This window comes from Peromyscus leucopus, chromosome 3 (assembly GCF_004664715.2).
Source record: "Peromyscus leucopus breed LL Stock chromosome 3, UCI_PerLeu_2.1, whole genome shotgun sequence".
Taxonomy (NCBI): Eukaryota; Metazoa; Chordata; class Mammalia; order Rodentia; family Cricetidae; genus Peromyscus; species Peromyscus leucopus.
This window is the reverse complement of record NC_051065.1, coordinates 28,858,513-28,881,668: the sequence shown is the minus strand read 5'-3', so window position 1 is coordinate 28,881,668 and position 23,156 is coordinate 28,858,513. Positions and strand designations below refer to the sequence as shown.

The window sequence follows — 23,156 nt, the reverse complement described above, 5'->3', positions numbered from 1 at the left end:
CCATGGTGTCATCGGAGACCTTTCAGGTGGTCTTGGCTGATCAAACCTGATGTATCTTAATCTGGAACAAATCCATAGCTTCTGGCTTTCTGTGGAAACAAAAGCAGAGCCTCCTTTCCAAAGCAACATATCCTTACATCCAAATTTTGAAGTTAAGGTACCTTTAAAATACACATTTTGGCGTAACTCAACAGCTTTTGCAATCAAATGTTTCTCTTCAGTTACGAATATCAAAGAGAACATAATCCAGATTCTCTGTGTGGTAGCCATCTTTATGTGGCTTATTTTTTATATTACCTTGAGCCTATTGCTTTAAACTGCAGCCTTTTTAAGCCTGAAATGGTGCTGTGGCTGCTGGCTCCGCCCACTTCAGCTTCCCAACATGGCGGTGGTACGTTTTCTGCCAGCTCTGGGAGCCATCGTGGGTCTATGCTTTTATCCAAGCAGCGTGTAGCCCAGAAATCTCTTTTTTTGTTTTGTACTAGCAAAGGCTAAATCCACCACACAGCTTAATGTGCCACTTGCAGAGGCCTCATTCCCGCCATACTGTAGATCAAGCACACACGCCAGGAACCCGCCAGGAACTCAAACCGGCAGCTGCTGCTCATTTGAGAGAGACAATGAGGAAGCTGTTTTTAGCTCTGTTTTAGAATCTTTTCTCAGGTTTTAGGTGGAAACTCTTGCCAACTTGTTGGGTGCCATTTGTAGCTAGAGTTTTCCTGACTTGCCCACACTCAGGACAAATCTTTGTCACCCGCCAGTCCCATAGCCGCTCAGACCCAACCAAGTAAACACAGAGACTTATATTGCTTACAAACTGTATGGCCGTGGAAGGCTTCTTGCTAACTGTTCTTATAGCTTAAATTAATCCATTTCTATAAATTTATACCTTGCCACATGGCTGGTGGCTTACTGGCATCTTCACATGCTGCTTCTCCTGGAGGTGGCTGCAGTGTCTCTCTGCCTCAGCCTTCTGCTTCCCAGAATTCTCCTCTCTCCTTGTCCCACCTACTTCCTGCCTGGCCACTGGCCAATCAGTGTTTTATTTATTGACCAATCAGAGCAATTTGACATACAGACCATCCCACAGCACAAGAGTCCGGTAGAAAGGGTAGAAAAAGTGTGCCAGTAGAATCAGCTCATCTTCAGCTCACTTCTAACCAGTAAGTGACCACTGACAGCTTATATGAGTACAACCCTAGTAGTGATCTCTGAGACGGCCCTCAGTTTGGGGCTGAGCTCCCACCTTTCTGTACCTGCTCCTGCTTTTCCTCCGCCTTGTCTCTTCACTCTCATTCTTAGTCTACAATCAGATTGCTCCCTCCTGAATCAACCTCATACAGTCTTGGCAGCGCTATGGAATCTATAGGGGAAGCCTAAGAAAGCCTTCCATGAAGCCCAGGCATGCTAACTCTTCAGGAAACCTGATAAGGAACTCCCATTCAAAAGCCACTGTGCCTCAGCATCTTTTCTCAGACACTTTCACTGTCCATGTTAGGGTCTAATTGAACATTCCCCACATGGCAGACTGAGTCCAGGACAAAGTGGCCCTGGACCCCAGCTGCTCCACTGGGTTGATAACCACGAGAATGGCTTCAGCATTCCTGCTCCTCATCAGAAGGTTAATTACTGACAGCCAGGGTCTCCTTCATTGTTTCCAATCTTCTTGCTGTCTGGTGTTTGTAAAGAGTTTGTCTGCTCTAGCCAAAGGAGTTTGGCTTCTTCGCCTGTGACCTCTGCCATGGTCTGTGGAGGGAGATGGCATTTTCTTCCTCTTAACATTGTCTTTGCTGCAACTCATCAGATAGGTTCACAGCCACTTAGTGAGGCTCCAGTTTTAAAATCAGAGCCACACTGCTGTCAGTAGCTTTTGCGATCTTAATTAGTATTTACCGTTGTGAACCTGAGCAGTGAAGCGATGTTGCTTTACTGAAGGCTTCCTAAGAGCCTTGTTATTGTCTTACCTTAATTGGAGTACTGAGAGAGGGAGAGAGAGGGAGAGAGAGAGAGAGAGAGAGAGAGAGAGAGAGAGAGAGAGAGAGAGAGAGAGAGAGAGAATGAACCAATTTAATTTTCTCTTACTATTGCCCTGTGATGTTTCTAAGAAATAGACTTGACTCATCTCTATCAAATGGGTCCTAGGAGGGCTGGTTGCCTTGGTACTAAAATTTACAAGTAAATCCACTTGAAACTCGGCTCAGTACTAGTTGACTAACAAGCTACTCCAAAAACCACTGTCTTGACCTAAGGACAGATCAGTGTCTGAAAATGAAGAACTCTCTTTGGAGCATTCGAGGGAGAGGGGGCTAGGGACTGGGCTCAGGAAAAGGCAGTGAGTCTTTAAAATAAAAAAAAGTATTCCATCTTCCTATTTGTTATTCTTTGCCCCGCTTACGCTGGATTCTCTCATGCTGTTGCAATACAATGAAGGGTGAAATGATTTATTTTTCCATGTCGAATGTGCTTACTCCCCTGGTGAGATCCCACTTGAGAAATAGCAAACTCCCCAGTTTTCCCACACTGGAGAACTATGCAATTGATTGTTAGATAATCGTGGTTCCAGTTCACTGGGTCTTAACTGTCTCCCTCGTGAGTCATTTGACCTGGAGGTAACTCTGACTGTATCGGAAGGTGACAGAATCCATATACAAGGACCTCAGCTGTTCTGCCACTGCACGTCACTTCAGTATGGAAGGGTTTGCTTTGTCTCACTGCCCAGGCCAATGTCATATTTGAAACCAAGGTTCCGGGACAGGGCTACCCTCACAGAGGAGTGTTTGTCAGACATGCTTCACCTTTTTCTTCTAGAATCTCCTTTAGTTCTTTTTCATGCTAGCACAAACGTAGCATTGTATATTTCAAACTAAAAATCAGAGTGCTTCTGACAATAAATTTGTTGGGGTTTATAAAGTATTCATTTGAAGGACCTTAAGGTGTTTTTATGGTTAAAGGATTTAGACATTATACTATATTTTGTAATATATTTTATTGTTTAACAAATTTGGTAAAAGGTGAATTTTTATTAGGGAACAATTTCTACTAGGGAGATAGTTTAGTCAGTAAAGTATTAATTATGCAAGCATAATAGTCTAAGTTCAAGCCCCACAATTCAGCACACTTGTAATCTCAGAGCTATAATCCTAGTGTTGGGGAGACAGAATCAGGAGAATCCCCGAACTGCTGGCTCCAGGGTCAGGGAGAGATCCTATCTCAAAATATACGATGGAGAGGAATTAAGGGAGATCACTGCTCTCTACCTCTGGCCTCCATACATGCATAAATATGTATACACAAACATGCATATATATATATATATGCACATACATACACATACATGAACATACATACACAAAAAAAAATCCACAAAAAAGTATCATTTGTTTAGTCACCACACATTTTCAAAGACTTGCTGAAATACTTTCATTATTTTCCAAACTATTTACCTTTTAAGTGTTTTTTGTCTGATCTTCCTTGACTGTTCTATTTAATTGTATAACTTCTTATCCAAATTAAATCTGTACATATTTATGTGAATACAGCACACTTAAAAAGAAGAACAAAAGTATCTTCCCTCACTTTCTCCAAGCACAGTCCACCACCCACACGTGGGCACTTCTTTGCTGGAAAACAAAGTGACCCATTTTTTATTATACCCCCTTCTTTCCTCATAACATTTTGACCAAACTCTGAGAATTTTCTTATATTCATCTTTCAATACTTACACTGAATTTCTGTTTTTGCTATATCATTTCACAAAGCTGATTCTCTGTGTGTTTGTATATACTCAGGCACAGGTGTGTGGGGGTGCACATGTGTGGAATCCAGATCCTTAGGTGTCATGCCTCAGGAGCTGTCCACTGTGCATTTTTGAAGCAGGGTCTCTCACTAGTAAAAGTTGATTCTTGATCTCTGAACATCCCTTTTGAAGGCTTTTCCACCTGTCTCATAGATATCATATTTGTGATTACAGAGCATATATGAATAGGTAATGCAACCACGTTATTAAAAATCTAAACTGTAAAATAAAAATATACTCCCTATTTTTGCCACCAATCTGTTTACTTTCAATCTCCTGGCCAACATAGCCACTGTTCTTAGTTATCATTCTCGAGCTCCTCTATGCATAGAAAAAAGGAGCAGATAACTTTATGGTCCCCACTCCCATAAAACATAGCTGATCAAATATTTTGTTTTTCATACAAAACAATGCAGCTTTTAGGTTTCCTTTCTAATATGTCCATACTACACAGGGCATACATGTCCTCATTCTTCTCACATCTGTGTAATATTTCATTTGTTGTTAATGAACCCAACTGATGATGACTGAGTCATTTTTCTGTTATAAATAATACTTCAGTAAACACATAGCCTAACTGATCTGTAGAATACATTCCACCAATTGAAACTGCCTAGCCAAAACTTGGATACATCTGTAATTTTGAAAAAAATTTCTGACCAGTTGTCCTCCTTTAGAAGTATACTAATTCTTATACACAAAAGCATGACAAGAGAGAGTGCACCCACGTACAGCCTCATTAGTAGAGCATGTTACAAGAGAGAAATGATTTTACTGTGTGTATTGGTTTCCTATTACTACTGAAACAAATCACCACAAAATTGGTGATTTGGAGAGACTGTGAATTAGACTCTCTGGTAGGCAGATGTAGGGGAGAAGGGCCAAGGCTAGGTAATAAAGATGGTCGGCTTCTTCCTCACCCTTCTGACCTAAGACAAAAAAGCCTGGCAGCTTAAAACAAACACCCTGAGTTTTTTTCTCCCTCCAACATGCCTTCTCCTGATAAACTCAACACATTCGAGGCCAGATCAGGATCTATTACACAACAGTTGCTGCCCAACCAGTCTTTCCATATTTCTGCAAACTGACCAACCCTTAATTAGGGAGGAAAACCTTTCAAGGCTTTACAAATCCTAGCCTTCAAGAAGAGACTGGATTTCTGAGATTTCCAAGCTCCACTCTGCTTTGCAGAGGCTCTTTTCTCTGTGAGTCTGCTGCATGTGTGTTTCTTTGCCTCCCCCCCCCCCCGTCCCCCAACTCCTTTGGACAGCTGATTCTGTCTGCTGCCTTCTACGCTGTTTGAGATTTCTCCGCTCCTACCCGTTGTGCTCAAGATTTTTCCTGCCTTTTAATTCTTTAACTGGTAGAGAAAACGAACCTGATCAAGACCCCTCTACTGTATTTCAAAGCTACCTAATTTTATTTCTGATGCTTCTGGAGGCCTGATGTCTAAATGGAATTCACTGGTGTAAAAGCAGTGTGTTGGCAGGGCTGCATTTTCTCTTGAAGGCCCCACTGAAGGACCCATTTTATTTCCTTTGCAGTTTTTACTGCCCACCTATGTTGGCAGCTCCTTTAGAGCCAACAGTAGTGAGCTCCATCTTCACCCAGAAACCAGAACCTGGCACCTTTGATCCTTCTCCAGCATTTCTGACCTGTGTCAGTAACTCTGGGCTCACCCATATAAAGCAAGATGACATTATGTCAGCTAAAAGCAATTTTAATTCCAACTTTAACTTATCCTTGTTGTCTGGCATAACACAATCAGGGTCTTGGTATTAGGGCTGTGAAACTCTTTGAAGGACTATTATTCAGCCTTTGGAAGTTTGCATTTTTCTGTAATTTGACTAATGTTGAACGTATTTTCATATGTTTAAGAAAATTAGATTTTTCCTTATGTTAAAATAAGTGTTCATATCATTGGAACATTTTCTAAGGGTTATTAAGATCCATTTTATATTGGAAATTTGTACATTATCTCAATACCAGTTGAAGGTTGCAGTATCATTTCTCACTTACGCTCCGATGTTGTCCATGTTTATTGGTTTTGGAATGTTGTATGTGTGCACATGTGTGGGGTGCATGTGTATATGAGGGTACACATGCATGTGTGTGGAAGCCAAAGATCAACCAGGATTCACCAATAACCACCCACCTTGTTATTTAAGGCAGATATTCTCCCTGAGACCTGGGGATCACCCACTAAGCTAGACTACCTAGCCAGTGAGCCCCACGAATCATCCTGTCTCCCCTTCCCAGCACTGAGATTGCAAACCACCAGGATGCCCAGCTTTTTATATTGTTTTGGTTTGGGTTTTTGTGTGTTTGTTTTTCATTTCTCAGTAGCCTTTAAACAGGATTTTTCTCACTCTGATATTAATATGCTCTTTTTATTTCTAGAGCTTCTATGCCTTTGATTTTCCCACACTAAACTTTGATCCTTTCAAAATTTATCTGGGCATAAGTAATGAGATACAGAAAAATTCTTTTTTTTTTTCAGTTGAGTGAACAATTACCTAATAATGTATATGTAATATCTTCACTTATTTGAGATACCGCTTTTAGCATTTACTAGGATGTAGTAGGTCTACTTATGAATATCTTATTCTATTGTCTTATTTCTCTACATGCCCATAAGTATCATGCTAGTCGTAATTCAACCACAATGATGTATGTCTATGAATCACCAAGACAGTGACATTCTTCTCCTAAGGAAAAGTAGAAACGAACAGTAGGAAATGGGAAGTACACAACAGACCAGCAAAAGTGAAATAAAAATAAAGATCACACAGTCACTGACCGAGTCTGATCCCAAATGAAAATTCAGTCTTCCACTGCATCTTGAAGACAGTTACATAGTAATTACTACAAGAGAGCAAGTATATGTAGTGGAGAGGAAAGCAGACTAGATAAGAAGCTGTAAACTGAGTAAAATTTCCCTCTTCGACACAGTCCCTGCACACACCTAAGACTCGGGGAATATCACAGAAGAGTGGACAGAAAGACCGCAAGAGTCAGGGGACCAGAAGTCTGCTGTATGAGGTTATGTCGCCAACATATGACAGGGAACTACATCCATGATCCCACAACAATGTCTACCTAAACAAGAACTAAATAATAACAACACCAAAGAGTCAAGCTAACATGAAAAGAGGAAATTTTAATGGGCCTCACCCACAGACAAAGAACCACAGGCAACTAACTAATGATTGACTGCTGAGAGAGATAGAATTAGTCTTTCGGGGATGAGCCCGCTAATTAGGTAGTCAATACCAAGTGGTCAGCCCAGAATTCATATACATACATGCAATGCAGGTTTTGTGTGTGTGTGTGTGTGTGTGTGTGTGAGAGAGAGAGAGAGAGAGAGAGAGAGAGAGAGAGAGAGAGAGAGAGAGAGAATACAACAATAATCAAAGAAAAGGGGGTCATGATTTCAGAGCAAGTAGGGGAGGGACATGGGAAAGGCTGAAGGGAGACGATGAGACGATATGAGAGAGGTTTGAGAAAGGAAAGGGAAAGAGGAAATAATGTAATTATATTTTAATTAAAATTAAAAATTCTTAAGGAGAAAAAGTTTTCCCTCTCAGTTCATAGTCTCCATGGAGCTCTGTTACTTCAGTGTAATTCTTCTGAGACATTTATTAAATAAAAACCAAGATGTAATAAGAATAAATTGTATAGAAACTTGTTTTAGAAGTCGTTCATGGCGACAGTAGAAACATCATCAATGATAGTTGGAAAAGAAGAAGAAGTTCAGATGTTCAGACCAGCTGCTCTCCAAGGCTTTCCAGAGATGGAGAAAAGGGACAGGATCTGGAATATACCATTGTTTGAGAGCATCTCACCTTTTATACTTAAAGTAAAGCCCACTTGCAAATATCCTACATACCATTGTATGTATAAGATATCTAACCAAGCATGGCAACACATCCTTGTAACCCCAGCATTCAGGATGCCGAGGTAAGAGAATTGCTGTGTGTTTAAAGCTAGCCTGAGCTACACAGCAAGGCTGTATGCCCAAAACTACAGAACGACTATAAATAAACTTCAAATTTTTTCCTATGCCAGTCATCAGAAATGTTAAAATGCACGTATTATACATTTACATTGAGATCTCCTTTCAAGGAGAAAAATTTTTTTATTAATTTTATATTGTCATGAAAATAATCAAGATGGTAAGAATTTTAGTGATTGTATATAAAAGTATGAAATGAGACATGAAGTTCTGCCCAATTCCTGTTACAAAGCTTTCAAGAAAACAGCATTCCACATCACACAGAGTACAACTATGTGTTTGCCAATGCTTTTCTGTTCTGTAACATGCTCCCTTGAAGTAGCACTGAGTTACGTTCATTATTATTACTGACACTTGGCATCCGTTAGACGCTCAGCAATCTGAAGTGAGTAAATTTATGAATGCATAAGCACTCTGGAAGCTTTTGATGTGTGGCTTTCAATGGTAAGTCATAAACGATGCCAGCCTTGGTCTCTCTCGTCCCTGTGACTTCAGTTCTGCTGAGTGTACGGCAAATGGAATTGACTGCTGACATACGAGACACCTAAACAAGTGTTCTTTTCTTTTCTTCCATTCTGGGTATCAAAGCTCCATTCAACCCAAATAAAGGAGCAGACAGTATTGTGAAGTTTGACACTTTCGGAGACGGGATGGGAAGATACAACGTGTTCAACTTCCAGCACATAGGTGGAAAGTATTCCTACTTGAAGGTGGGCCACTGGGCAGAAACTTTATCTCTAGACGTGGACTCTATCCACTGGTCCCGGAATTCAATCCCCACTTCCCAGTGCAGTGACCCCTGTGCCCCCAATGAAATGAAGAATATGCAGCCAGGGGATGTCTGCTGCTGGATCTGCATCCCCTGTGAGCCCTACGAATACTTGGTTGATGAGTTCACCTGTATGGATTGTGGGCCTGGCCAGTGGCCCACTGCTGACCTATCTGGATGCTACAACCTTCCAGAGGATTACATCAAATGGGAAGATGCCTGGGCAATAGGCCCAGTCACCATTGCCTGCCTGGGTTTTATGTGTACGTGCATAGTTATAACGGTCTTTATCAAGCACAACAACACACCCTTGGTCAAAGCATCAGGCCGGGAACTGTGCTACATCTTGCTGTTTGGAGTTAGCCTGTCCTATGGCATGACATTCTTCTTCATTGCTAAGCCATCACCTGTCATCTGTGCGTTGCGCCGGCTTGGGCTGGGGACCTCCTTTGCCATCTGTTATTCAGCTCTGCTGACCAAGACAAACTGCATTGCTCGCATCTTTGATGGTGTCAAGAATGGCGCTCAGAGGCCAAAATTCATCAGCCCCAGTTCTCAGGTTTTTATCTGCCTGGGTTTGATACTGGTACAAATTGTGATGGTGTCGGTGTGGCTTATCCTGGAGGCTCCAGGCACCAGAAGATATACCCTTCCGGAGAAGCGGGAAACAGTCATCCTAAAATGCAATGTCAAAGATTCCAGCATGTTGATCTCTCTGACCTACGATGTGGTTCTGGTGATTCTATGCACTGTGTATGCCTTCAAAACAAGGAAGTGTCCTGAAAACTTCAATGAAGCCAAGTTCATAGGCTTCACCATGTATACCACCTGCATCATCTGGTTGGCGTTCCTCCCTATATTTTACGTGACATCCAGTGACTACAGAGTAAGTCTTTAACTGCTTCCTTCTTTTCTTTCATTTGGCTTGCTTCTTTCCTTTGTTCTTTTCATCTGTCAATGTTTTGTTGGGTAGGAGTTAGGGAAGACTCCTTTAATTTCATCTCAGGAATGAATCAAATAATTACAATGCCATGATTAACTTCAATATGATATGAGGAAATTAATTCACTATGCTTTAAGACATTCAATTAGTGTTTAATTTGTTCAGAGCACTGTGCCAGGCACAGAGGGGAACAAGGATATAACTGATGGGTCATTCAAGTTGTTGATAATCCAGTGAGGAATAAAACATAATACACACACACAAAAACATCTTAATTAAATTTAAAAGGCAATTGACAAGAGAATGAGACTTCATCACTAAAACCCTAACGAGAATACTTGAAATTAGACACAAGAGGACGTCTGTAATAGATGGATCTATAAATTAAAGTACAATTGTAACATTAAGTCAAGATCAGAATAAAGATCTAAAACTTTTATTCATGCTTCATTACTTCCCTGTGATGGATTACAGCACAATCCACCGTGCCTTTTCTAAGCCTTTAGTTATATATACACAAATATACTGTGTATAATTGTGCATGTCTATGTGCCATTGAACTGACAAAAACTTTATTATACATGTATGAGTAGCCTAATTAAGTCATTATTTATAGAGTTCAAATTTATGGACTTCCATATAATTACCATATCTTATGGGGAAAATGTCATCATGCTATCATAATTTCCCAGGTTGTTGAGCTATTTATAAGTTGATTTTGCTTTACTAATTCTAACTGTAGTGTCTTCAGTGAGTAATAAGATTTCACACACACATACACACACACACACACACACACACACACACACACACGCCTCTATTTTTTAGGTCATCATAGATCAGTTATCCACAAGCCTGTTTCCCTGTTATACCATGTTTTCACAAAATGATGTAGTCCATAGGTAATAACCATTCCCAAATCTTCTGTTTAACAGTACTTACATCGCCCCAAATCTAGGAAATTGCATCTCAAAAGGAGGGCACAGCAAATCCCAAACCTCAGACAGGGAAAGAACAAACAAGCAAACAAACAAAACACCTTCAAGGTGTCTATGGCACATCACGGTGAATATTATTAATAGCAATAGATTGCATTCTTGAGAGTATAAAAAAGTATATTTCATTTGTTCTCCCCACAAAAAGGTAAGTATGTGAAGTAACATGTGCTTATTAATTTGATTTATCATTTCTATAATGTTTTCAGATTTCAATACATGTTATATACATATACATGCACCACGATTAACTTCAATATGATATAAGAAAATTAATTCACTGTTTTAAAATACATATGTAATATGCTTTAAAAATATATGTAATTTCCACCAAGTAAAATAATGTTTTAAAGGAAGAAAAAAACTAAAGCACAGGTTAAAAGCCTGACAAAGGCGACTGTCTCTAATTCAATCAATTCACAACTATATGAGTGAAATCTATGGACTGCATGCAGTAATATTCAGTACAAATAAGGAACATAAGTTCAATGTTAGAATAATGGTTAGATATTTTTAATGCTTAGTACTTTAAGACAACATATAAAAAATTAAACATCTTTAAAAGAGATAGTATCATAATTTGATAGGCAAAATCAAAGGCAAAATATGTAAACCACAGAAGATTTTGAGCAGTCAGAGTTTCAGAATTAAATAGAGAAGTATTGTTGATATTTTTAAAGCCCCCAATCCCAACTGTTGTCCTTATATTTACACTCATCCCATGGATGAGTGTGGACAACTGATTTTTTTCAGTGTTGTTACTATACTGTCCTTAGTGAACCTGCTTTAGAGTACTGGGAATGAGAATCAGTGCAATGGTAATTACATTGCCCTGGACATCTGAGTTTCAACTTTTCATCCTCAGAAGAGCTACTTGCTTTATAAAGTAAAGCAGAAAATGTTACCAAAAGTAAACATAATAACATTATATAATTCTGATCTTTTTGGAGAAGTTAGTATTTACCTCTCATGCACAAAAACTTGAGTTTGTCCCTTGTATGAAAACAATACAGTAGAGTACTAACTAGATAGAATTATCTGAAGACACCAGAAATGTCACTACACTGTAGAAGTCATATGGTAAGTAGGGCAACTGTGAAAGAAGACAGACTACAAATGTGACTCTAGAATTCTAACAAAGTTCAAATACAGTAAATCCAAATTTCCTCATGTTGATAATCCTAAAATTTAAACATACATATGTCAAATCATGAATTATTTTTTAAAGAACTGTCACCCTCATGTTGCTGATGCCCACTGCACAATGTCTACTGTAGAGTGAGAAGCAGCCAAACTTCCAAGTTCTATGAGCCAGGCAGAAGAAACCACAAGCACCAATACTCTCATGCAGAAATGTGTTAGGGTAGAAAGGCATGGGCAGCTACAGTTTAATACATAAATGCAAGAGTTATTTGATCTAAGAGGTTGGCTGGGGAGCTAAATCATGTAGGGCTCTATAGGACACAGAAACAAATATAAATTTTATTTTCTATCGAAAAGGAAACCATTGGAAGATTTTTAGGTGAATGATCACGGTCTCATACCATAAAGCAGAAAGCAAAGGCAAGAGCAAGGACAGCAGTCAGCCTGCTTGGTGGGACAGAGGCTGTGGCCGCTGCAAGCAAGTGTTTTAACATTTAAGGAGGTTAGACGTGAACACAGAAACCGTCCAGAATTCTGAAAGGCTTTATACTGTCTGCGATCTACCAAAGTAACCTGCCACAGTGCCAGGGACAAGGCAGAGCACATGTGACTACTGATTCATATGCAAAGGACTTTATCACAACCACAGCAGCAGCTGGTGCCAACATCTGTGCAGGACCCCCAGGTTCCAGTTTCTAGAAAGCAATGCACATTGGGCTCAGGGACACTTGGATGTGTCCTGATTGAGACAGGCCCAACTTTGCTGACTTGATTAAATAAACCAAAGCACAACATTGTTAATGAGCCCACTCCTAGTTTAATTATTAGGACTGTCCTCATCACAAATTTTACCATTACTTCTGATTTTTAAAATATGGCATTAAGGACTGGAGAGATGGCTCAGTGGTTAAGAGCACTGCTTACTCTTCCAGAGGTCATGAGTTCAACTCCCAGCAACCACGTGGTAGCTCACAACCATCTATAATGGGATCTGATGCCCTCTTCTGGCCTGTAGGCACACATGCAGACAGAGCACTCATACACCACCCCCCCCAAAAAACATAAATAAGTAAAAATTAAAAAATATGGCATTAAAATATAATTTCACTTAATGACTGAGTTTCAGTATCCCCTTCAATTTGCATCTAAAATAAGTACCTTACCTTTGGCCCAGCCCTGCCTCCCCAGTGAAAGAGCAAGGTAAGAGAATGATTCAGGCCAGTATGACATACAAATTCTAGTTCCTCCCCTCTCTTGAGTTCCCAGTACACTGCATCTGGTACAGATAGACTTCTACTACCCTCCAGGATGAAGAGAACTTGGCCCTCACCTTCAATGTGTTCTCCTAAAGCAGCTAAAATCACAGTGGAGAGTGTGGTGGAACCAGGTATTATGGAGGGATTGTACAGACCCCATGCCAATAAGCAAGACGCATTTGCTTCCAGAAGCCACTTGCAGCTCAGCTTAAGGTCTATTGTTTTTGTGCACCCGAATGTTTGAATTGGCCACGCATGGTGGTACATGCCCGGAATGCCAGCACTAGGGAGGCTGAGGCAGGCTGAGAGTGGGGTCTGGGAGTCTAATCTACATGGCAATGCCCTATATAAAAAAAAAGAAAGAAGACAACAGTGTCATAACTTTCCATTAGTAACTTTTCTCCCAGAAGCCTGAAGAGCAGCTTCAGGAATGACAAAAGCTAGCCAGCAGGAATGTGGCTTCTAGGGCAGTTCTGGCTTCATTTCTGCATGCCCGTCATCAGCGATAGAGTCTTAGTCCTGGTGAGAAGCCAAGAGCAGTGGCAATAGCTTGTATTGCTATGTCTGAGACTTCCTTGACCAGTAATTCAAAAGGAGATAGGTATCCCACATCTGTCACTGAGATTTTGGTTTAATAACCTATAGCTTCCAGGAGCGTTATCTCCCATGCAGGACACCTCCATTCAGATTGAAAGCCCGCTCCACATGAAGGAACTCATGCCTGGTACTGGAAACCTGGCCAAGAATGCATGGCTGGAGAGATCATAGGTCTCCTGGTGAACTTATTACTATTTTTCGCTAAGTGGACATAGTATCAAGCTACTCTTTGAACACTTATCTTTATACCTATGGATTATTGTAGCTCTCAGACCTCCTCAGAGACCCCGCTTCTTTCAATAGGTGACGGCTATACAGAGACTCACAACTGGGCAAAGTGGAGAGAATGAGTGACTGTGGAATGCTGGGGTCTAAATGGGACATCTATAACTAACACACACACACACACACACACACACACACACACACACACACACACACACACCAAGACTCAGAACACATTGTGGAAGAGAGGAAGACAATATTTAAGGGCCAGAGTGTGAGGAATGTGCTACAAAACACTGACTTTTGGACATAGAACCAGTACGACCGTGAACTCATTGCAGCTGTGGTTGTCTGCACACAACCTGCACAACCCTAGGAGAGGGTCTGCTGACAGCCAGCGGCCACTGGGAGAAGACTTGTTGCTTTCTTCAATGGTGTAACCACTGAAAAGCTGTTTGGATTCCAGTAAATCGTCTTCCACCCCTGTGCATGTAGGCTATTCTACGTAAACCATGTGTCACACACAACAAAGACACGAGAGTAGGAAGACACTTGTTTAAAGCCTCAGTAGAAGAGGGAAGGCAACCAAGGCCAGGAAATACACTGGAAGAAGAGTAAATACTTACATACATGGATTAACTGACAAAGAATAAAAAATAAATAATTTTTAAAGAGAAAAAATAAAAAGAATAAACCCAACCCAGGTAAGAGCACAAATGCCAACGAGTGCCTCGTCTGTGGATATCCTAGAGTTTCCCTGTCCCGGGGAAAAGTATTCAAGTAGACCAAAGCTCCTTTCTGTGTCCAGATTCCACTGCAAAGATTGAAACTTTTGTCAATTTGAAAAGTTAGCTTTAAGGGATGAGTCTTGAGAGAGCCCTCTGTGGCCTTCCATCTGTAACAAGTACCAAGTGTGTTGTATACACAGCACCAAGTGTGCTGTACATACAGTACCAAGTGTGTTGTACACACAGTACCAAGTGTGCTGTACATACAGTACCAAGTGTGCTGTACATACAGTACCAAGTGTGTTGTACACACAGTACCAAGTGTGTTGTACACACAGTACCAAGTGTGTTGTACACACAGTACCAAGTGTGCTGTACATACAGTACCAAGTGTGTTGTACACACAGTACCAAGTGTGCTGTACACACAGTACCAAGTGTGCTGTACATACAGTACCAAGTGTGCTGTACATACAGTACCAAGTGTGCTGTACATACAGTACCAAGTGTGTTGTACACACAGTACCAAGTGTGCTGTACATACAGTACCAAGTGTGTTGTACACACAGTACCAAGTGTGCTGTACATACAGTACCAAGTGTGCTGTACATACAGTACCAAGTGTGCTGTACATACAGTACCAAGTGCCCTTTACTCACAAGTACCAAGGGCCCTGTACCCACAAGTACCAAGGGCCCTGTACCCACAAGTACCAAGGGCCCTGTACCCACAAGTACCAAGGGCCCTGTTCCCACAAGTACCAAGTGCCCTGTTCCCACAAGTACCAAGTGTGTTGTATACACAGCACCAAGTGTGCTGTACATACAGTACCAAGTGTCCTTTACTCACAAGTACCAAGTGCCCTGTTCCCACAAGTACCAAGTGCCCTGTACTCACAAGTACCAAGTGCCCTGTACTCACAAGTACCAAGTGCCCTGTACCCACAAGTACCAAGTGCCCTGTACCCTCAGCTTCTCAAGGAAACCAGCCAAAACTCAGATGACCCTCCTCCGCACTTTTTGCCTCCCTGCAGGCCCCTCTCTTCTTCTCCTGATTAGTGAGGTTCAACCCCCCACAACTTCTATGTGAAAAGAAGTAGAACTTTCTGCCCAATCAGAACAAATTTAATATTGTTGTTAGTATCAAATGGACTTGACTTCTGTTGTGAAGAAGCACACCCTATCCAGTGCCAGAAAGACTCAGAAACAATCAGAGCCCCGGACTGGCTGCTCTTTCAACCCTTTTGCTCTAACCCAACATCCAATCCCCTCTCCAGATCCTCCCATTTACTGAGGTTTTTTGTTGTTGTTGGTGGTGGTGGTGGTTTTTGGTTTTTGTTTGTTTTTGTTTTTGTTTTTGTTTTTGTTTTTGTTTTTTTCTTTTGTTTTTTTGAGACCGGGTTTCTTGGTGTAGCAGCCCTGGCTGTCCTGGAATTTGCTTTGTAGACCAGGCTGGCCTCACACTCACTGAGATCCACCTGCCTCTGCCTCCCAAGTGCTGGGCACCACCAGCCCCTGGCCAGATCCTCCCATTTCATAAGCAATGAATAGAGTGCTGTTCAAGTATGTCAGGTTGACCATACAGCTTTGCTAACAAGTTTGTTATTGGTTTTTATGGAGTTTCTTTGGCCCTTGAGACCCTCATACTTCCTTTCTTTAAAAGCCTATCTTGGTTAGAATTCCATCCTTACTGCCAAAACTGTCAAAGACTGTAGTGTCTGAGATGAGATTTTTATTCTACTTATTAGATAACAAGTTATCACACCAGCTTCATTGCTGATGACAAAAAGAAAAAGAAAACAAACAAACAAACAAACCTAAAAAATGCTGTGATTGACATCAACAGCAATAATAGCAATAGTCAGACTGAGCAAGTGCAGCAGCGGCCCCTGAGCCTCACTTCTCATACAGATGAACAATGACCTCTGGCACTAGAAATAGACTCTATCTATATCAAAGCTCTTTATGTGAACATTCATGAAAAGCAAGTTCAGAACAGAGGCAGCTAGAGCCTTTGCTTATAAGATATGTAGAAATAGGAGACCTTCACAGAATTATCTCCCAACAGAAGTTGTTAATGGATTGGAAGAATGAGTTTAATAACAGTGGAAAAATCAAAGATGACTCCCAAATTTTTTTCAAACATTTGGTGTTTCTCAGACTGGAACATTTAGGAAAGGTCAAGCTTAGGTTGCATGTACTTCCTTTATTCCTATTAATATTAAACATAATGTGTGCTAGTGATAGTTGAATATGTATGGATATGTAAATGATATGATAAATATATAAATATGGAAGCATACAGAATGGATCTGAACTAGTAAATATCTGAATATAAACAATATAGCAGGTATCTAACTCATGAGAACTTAATGATGAGGGGAGATATTAAAAACCTGAGGTCTAAGACACCCCAGACCTTAAAGTTCAGATGGAAAATATCATTAAAACCAGGAACAATCACCCAATCTAGCAAGGGATATGTCTAGGAAGCCAAATAAGGAAATGATTACTGATGTCAAATGTTACTAAAAGTTTGAAGATAAAGTCAGGGCCATAGGGACTGCTGGTATAAAATAGAACAGAGAGTTGTAGATTAAACATAGACTTTTAATCATGTGACATACTGAAGGAACTGGACAAGGGAACTTTGAACAAGCCAAGTTCATTGATGATAACCTCCCGCAATCTAGTCCTTTCACACTGAATATTTATGTTTTCCTATTTAAGATTTCGACTTTACTGGCTCTGCATAAATATCATTATACAAATATAAAGAAAACCAGAAAAATCTATGTGAAGTCTTGGCAAGCAGTCAGAAGCAACCCACACAAATGATGCTTGCTTTGAAATCCTAAACAATGTTTTCATGAATATCCCAAACACAGAAGATCCAATATAATTAGCACATAGACTTAGCTATGATAAGAACAGTTATGACCGATTATTGTCCTTTTCTAACTTGGACTTGTCTCAATGTTCGCTTTAGCTGACTACATGATGGAATTTATAGCTGAACACTCACTTAGCCAACCTTTCTTGTAGGTGCAGACGACTACGATGTGCATCTCCGTTAGCTTGAGTGGTTTCGTGGTCTTGGGCTGTTTGTTTGCCCCCAAGGTACACATTGTCCTGTTCCAACCCCAGAAGAACGTGGTTACACACAGACTTCACCTCAACAGGTTCAGTGTCAGCGGAACTGCCACCACATACTCTCAGTGTAAGTATGGAACTAAACACCGATTCATTTGTGGGGAACCAGGACAGCAGGGCTCAAGGAAGCATGCCTGTCCCCATAAAGAATCTCAGATTAGTGCTAATGAGTTCTAATATGCAAAGTAAATTAGAATGTGCATCAGACTGAGCTATGTGCTAAGGATACAGTTCAGAGCAGAAGATTCAACATTCTGTTTTGGCACCAGGTAGTGTCTGTCAGGGAAGACAGACATTCAAACTATTAATTCAATTAAGCTTTTTGACCAGGTTATGTCTCAGTAGGACCAGCCTTCTAATCTTTTTGCAATAATCCCAAGTTGCCTTAGGAGAGTCACTGAGTTGCACCTGCCTTGCTTTGCTCAGTGACCAGAGGGCGGTGTTCTCTAAAGAATGTTCAGAGTCACACACATGCTGAAGATACTGCATGGAAAGTGCAAGCAATGCTCATCAGGAGGAAAGGCTACCGGCAGAAACCATTCTTTTCAAAAGTTCAAACATGTCTATTAACAAGGGGAAGCTAAGGATAGGATTGGAGAGAGACTTGGAGCTAAATCTTCTCAATGAGGACACTTGCTTATCCCTTTATAAATTTAACCACGGTAAAAATCCAACTAACATCCCAGGACAGGACTTGGGAAAGTGCTAGAACAGATCTTCCTGATTCATTGACACAATGATTTATCGCTGAGAACAGTTGAAGGGTTATGTAAACATGGTTCTAGGATCTCTCCCCAGACCACCATTCCTTCCTATTCTGGGATTTTTGTAGCTAAGACAGTGACTGAAACACTGTCATCCTCAAACACAGGATTCAAGTTTCCTAAAGCACAAATGTATCTGAAATAGACAGCTTTTTAAATAACTTCCAGTTATTTAAAGTAGGGGAAATTCACTGGCAGGGTGAGAGAGAAGGGGCTGGAGCCCAAGGGGGAAGCATGTCTTGGAATGACAGAGACAAATGATTACTTAACAGTTTTGCCTCTGGTCAATTAGAAAGGATACTTCAAAATGGCTGAGCATCACAGGATGAGCTAGTGCATTAGTACCTCAGCTTCTCCAACAAATTATAGAATGTAGCAGGGCACTTTTCCCATGAGCAGAGGAAAACTGACAGTCAGGGTGGGAGTACACCTGTGTTCTGGGAACCACCCTATACCCTTATCTCCTCAGCCCTGAGCTGCTGTGATGCAGGGATCCACACATTTCCTGCTAAATTTCCAGGTTTCCCAGTGGTGAAGTAAAAGCTATAAAATAGAGAAACACGCTTATTTCCAAACCAAACAAATCTGTTCATTTCTTAACTAAACAAAATTGCTATAGCTAGCTAGTTCAGACAACAAAAACCTGGCAATAAAAAGTAATGTCATGCACAGAAACTATCACCTATTCGATATTTTCTATGTGATGGGCATTGTGCTAAATACTTTGTGTGTGTGTGTGTGTGTGTGTGTGTGTGTGTGTGTGTGTGTGTGTTCTACATTTTATTTAATGTTCACAACTTTTTGAGATAGAGAAACCTGAACAGGGTTATGATTATCCCAATCAATGAAGCAGTATTTTTTAAATACCTGAATCAGAACTTAGCATTAGTACTTCTGAATGTCAAGCCAGCATACCTAACTACAGCACTATGCTGCCCCTCCCGGAAAACATGCTGGGGCTATTACACACTGGTTTATGATGCTGGGTCGTTAATGGCTTCCATAGGAAGAAGTATAAGCACTCACCCTAGACTGAATAGGACAAGTTTCCCTTGGATCTGTTGAGAGCTTAGAGCTCCTGGATACAACCGGAACAACTTAACATAGTCTTTAAGTTGTAACACACATTTTAAAGTCAGACCTCAGTAACTCAGAACTAGGAGTTCTAATACACTTGGTAGGAATTGTTAAATTTAAAAAAAAAAAAATCCTAGATTCTAGCTGATCAAATTCTCTTCTCAGAAATTGTTAAATATCCGTTTACACAAAAATACTGTGCTGGGGCTGTAGCAGACCCACTTTGGCCCTGTAAACTAATCTGAAAATGGCCAAACTGGTGCTTCAAGGTAGATGTCTACTCAATGGAACATTTTAGAGTATTCCCAGACCTCAACAATATTGCCCTAATTAATTTATCTCAATCAATGAAGCAGTATTTTCTAACAAGGAATTCATATAATATTGATTTCAAATCACAGAAATATCAAATACACTCATCTATAATTCTGTGTTTAAAGTAGATTTATTTTATCTTGGTGATATCAGATGCTAGAAGTTCTATTTTGTAGCTAAGAAAATTGAGGAGTAAAGTTACTTGTGTCTATTGACACAAAGCTCATTTATTATTGGAACAACATAGTTTTAAGTCTTTTTTTTTTTTTTTTTTTTACTTTAGAGACAGGGTCTCTCTGTGTATTCCCTGGCTGTTCCAGAACTCACTCTATAGACCAGACTGGCCTTGAATTCAGAGATCCTCCTGCCCCTGCCTCCCAAGTACTGGGATTAAAGGTGTGTGCCACCACAACCAGCCTATAACTAGACCTTAGTAACTCGGAACTAGCAGCATGTTGACCTTGGATTTCCTGACTTGCAGTGAAAATGTTTCTCATTTTAATAAATTAAAGCTACTCTTAAGAAATACATTCAATCATTCAATTCTTGAATATTACATGTTCCAGTGGCCTATGATCATCAAGTACAAGCAATAAGGAGTAGAACAGGGCCCTAACCCCATGAAGTTTATTGTCTAAGGCAGTATTTTGATACTGTAGAAGGTATAACTAACCAATGGGTTGGGGGAGATTTATTTAGTGTGTTTCAAAAAGAAAAGAAATACAAACTCTTAGGATACATTACATTTAAAAACACAAACAGACAAACATGCGGCAGATCACGAAGAGCTATATATGTATGTATGAAGAGCTGTATATATGTATGGACCAGGTAGAATGCATTTATTAACTCCGAATCACTATCACAGACTTGTGAGATCCACTTCTGTATATGAATATGCTACTGGCCTGCTGTCATGTAAGAATTTAAGCCAAACCTTTACTGTGGGTAGGTAGGGAGGCAGAAATGGGAGGATCCTGTAACTGATACTTTATAGACATCAAGGGACAAATGTAACTCTTGTCCTCCCAGTAAGCACTATCTTAGTGCCTCTTTCCTCTAATATGAATACAGTACAGCAGATATCCATTCCCCGCCCCCAATACTGTGATTGGTGCTGTTTCACAAATTATACAAAACTCTTAAATGACTGTGAATCCACTAGGTGTTAGCTTCCAGCACAGGGTAGCAGCCTGCCTCTGCCACCACAGCAGTTCCATCATCACCTGCCGCCAGGTGCCATTCCACCATCAGCTGAACCACATGTGTGCCCTTAAATGTACCCACCAGGCCCAGCTCGCTCTCCTGCCTCTTCTTTCCTCTTGCCTCTTGACTCTCTTCTTCTTTCATCTTTTCCCTGTTCTGTCTGCCTGCCTCTCTCATGTCCCACTCCGACATGGCCTTTCACCCCCCCCCCATAAACCTCTTGTACTAACTCTGTTATTTTACTTGGAGTATGAGCATAGTCACTGATTTTTAAATCTCCAAATTCAACTAACTGTAGATAAAACACATTTAGGGAAAATGCATAAAAGCACTAAATATATGCAGACTAATTTTCAAGTCTTTATTCTCTAAACAATGCAGTACACCAGCTATGTGGAGTGTATGAAGTATAAGTAATCTGGAGATGATATAGAGTGTATGGGAGATGAGTGTAGTACAGACAAACACCATTTTACAAAAGGGACTTGCTCAGCTTTTAGTGTCTGTGGGTAGGTAGGGAGGCATAAAGGGGAGGATCCTGTAACTGATGTAACTCTTGTCCTCCCAGTAAGCACTAGACTGGTGATTCATTCCATTGGCTGATTGTTATTGATGCTAATGCTGATTTTGAACTTTCTCCATGGGTAAAAGAAATGCGCCACACATAAATGAGAGTGAGACATGGAAGAAGCAGGGCTACCTCTGTCTTCATGTTTCATTATTTATTTCCACATAAGAAGTTTCACAGCCCAAACGGTTTAAAACAACTCTCTTATCACCTCCTATGGTTTTGTGAATCAGGAATTCAGCCAGGCCTTGGGTGGGCAGTTCATCTGCTTCATAATGCCTTACTTGGCATCCTCCTGTGGTGTTCCTGCTGAGACCAAGTTGATCTGGAGGAAGCATCCTAGTCTCACACCTATGCTTAGCACCCTGGTGGGAAGCCTTCCCGTGTGGGCTTCCAGAGAGCATGCTGGGTAAAAGCTCCGGAGAAACGGGCCAGCTGGGAAACCCACACAGGATGTCCTATACTATATCTATTCAAGAACAGGACACAGTCTGCCCTTAGTCAAGGGTAAGGACAAAATCGACTCTCAGGGAATCTGTGGTTGCTCTAATTATGCTGTACTCTCCAAATCCTAGATGAACTCAGTGTTGTACTCTTCAGGGATTAGACTGTCTTCACAGTGCAGCCACACGGCTTCCCGCATTGTCCTCCAGTGAGACAGTGGCAGATAAAACATGTCCCTTGGCAGCTTTGGTCAGCCTCTTCCCAGAGGCTAAGGTCTTTAATAACAGGAAACTATGGGTTTATATGAAGTTGCTATAAACTGATAGAAAAGTATGACCAGACTCAGAAGTCACTACGGAAGAAGGGGCATGGCTAAAGGCATTTGGGGAAACTGACCACCAAGAAACATTCTCCATATTGTTATGTGTGAAAGAACACTTCAGTTTGTATCTGCTTAATTATATACAGTGGAAGTCAGAATAAAAATAAATTTAACTCTTCTCCTTTAATAATGCCCACTGGTTAATGGCTCCCAATTGCTTGTATATAAACAACTCATTTGAAGTAAAGATTTCCTGGCTCCACCCACATATATTCTGATTGCTCTGATCTAAGGCAAAGGCAAAATCTGGTAACAGAAAACATAGCTTTTCAATGGAGGTAATCCCGGGAGGGAAGGCTTCTGAGAATGCAACAGTAAGCAAACTTGTTGGCTTCATTTCATGTCAGGCAGTGCAGGGAACGCTGACTTCATCCCCTCCTTCAGAGTGGGGGCAGACCCTGGGTTCAGAGAATCCCCCATGTTCTGCTTCATGATACCATTGGCCACATACCTGTGCAGTTGTTTCCTAGGATACCACTGGCCGCATACTTACGACAGCAGTTTCCTAGGCTCCCTCTGGAACTCTCCAAGGAAGTCATTTGGAGAACAGAATCACCTGGCCACTCATAAAGACTGCTCCTCCCAGGGGAAATATAACTTAGAGATCTTGACATCCTAAACTCATCTTTGCAGTGCTGCTCCCACACCCAGTCACATAAGCAAACATCCTACGTAGCGAGATTAAAAAGAAAAGATGTCCATCGTTATTCTTTTCTGCTTGAAAGCAAAGAGGATTCTTAGAGCTGGTTCCAAAGACAGAAATCAAGACAATATGCTGGGGA

General features: G+C 40.8%; 1 protein-coding gene across 1 annotated transcript in view; it reads left to right on the top strand.

The window, feature by feature from the left end:
• The window catches only part of Grm3 (glutamate metabotropic receptor 3), a 224,042-nt gene that overhangs the window by 187,519 nt on the left and 13,367 nt on the right, over window positions 1-23,156 (top strand). Inside the window, exons 4-5 of the mRNA XM_028862112.2 lie at window positions 8,400-9,466; window positions 17,511-17,685. Of these exons, the coding sequence (XP_028717945.1) occupies window positions 8,400-9,466; window positions 17,511-17,685 (1,242 nt within the window). The remainder of the gene's footprint in view (window positions 1-8,399; window positions 9,467-17,510; window positions 17,686-23,156) is intronic.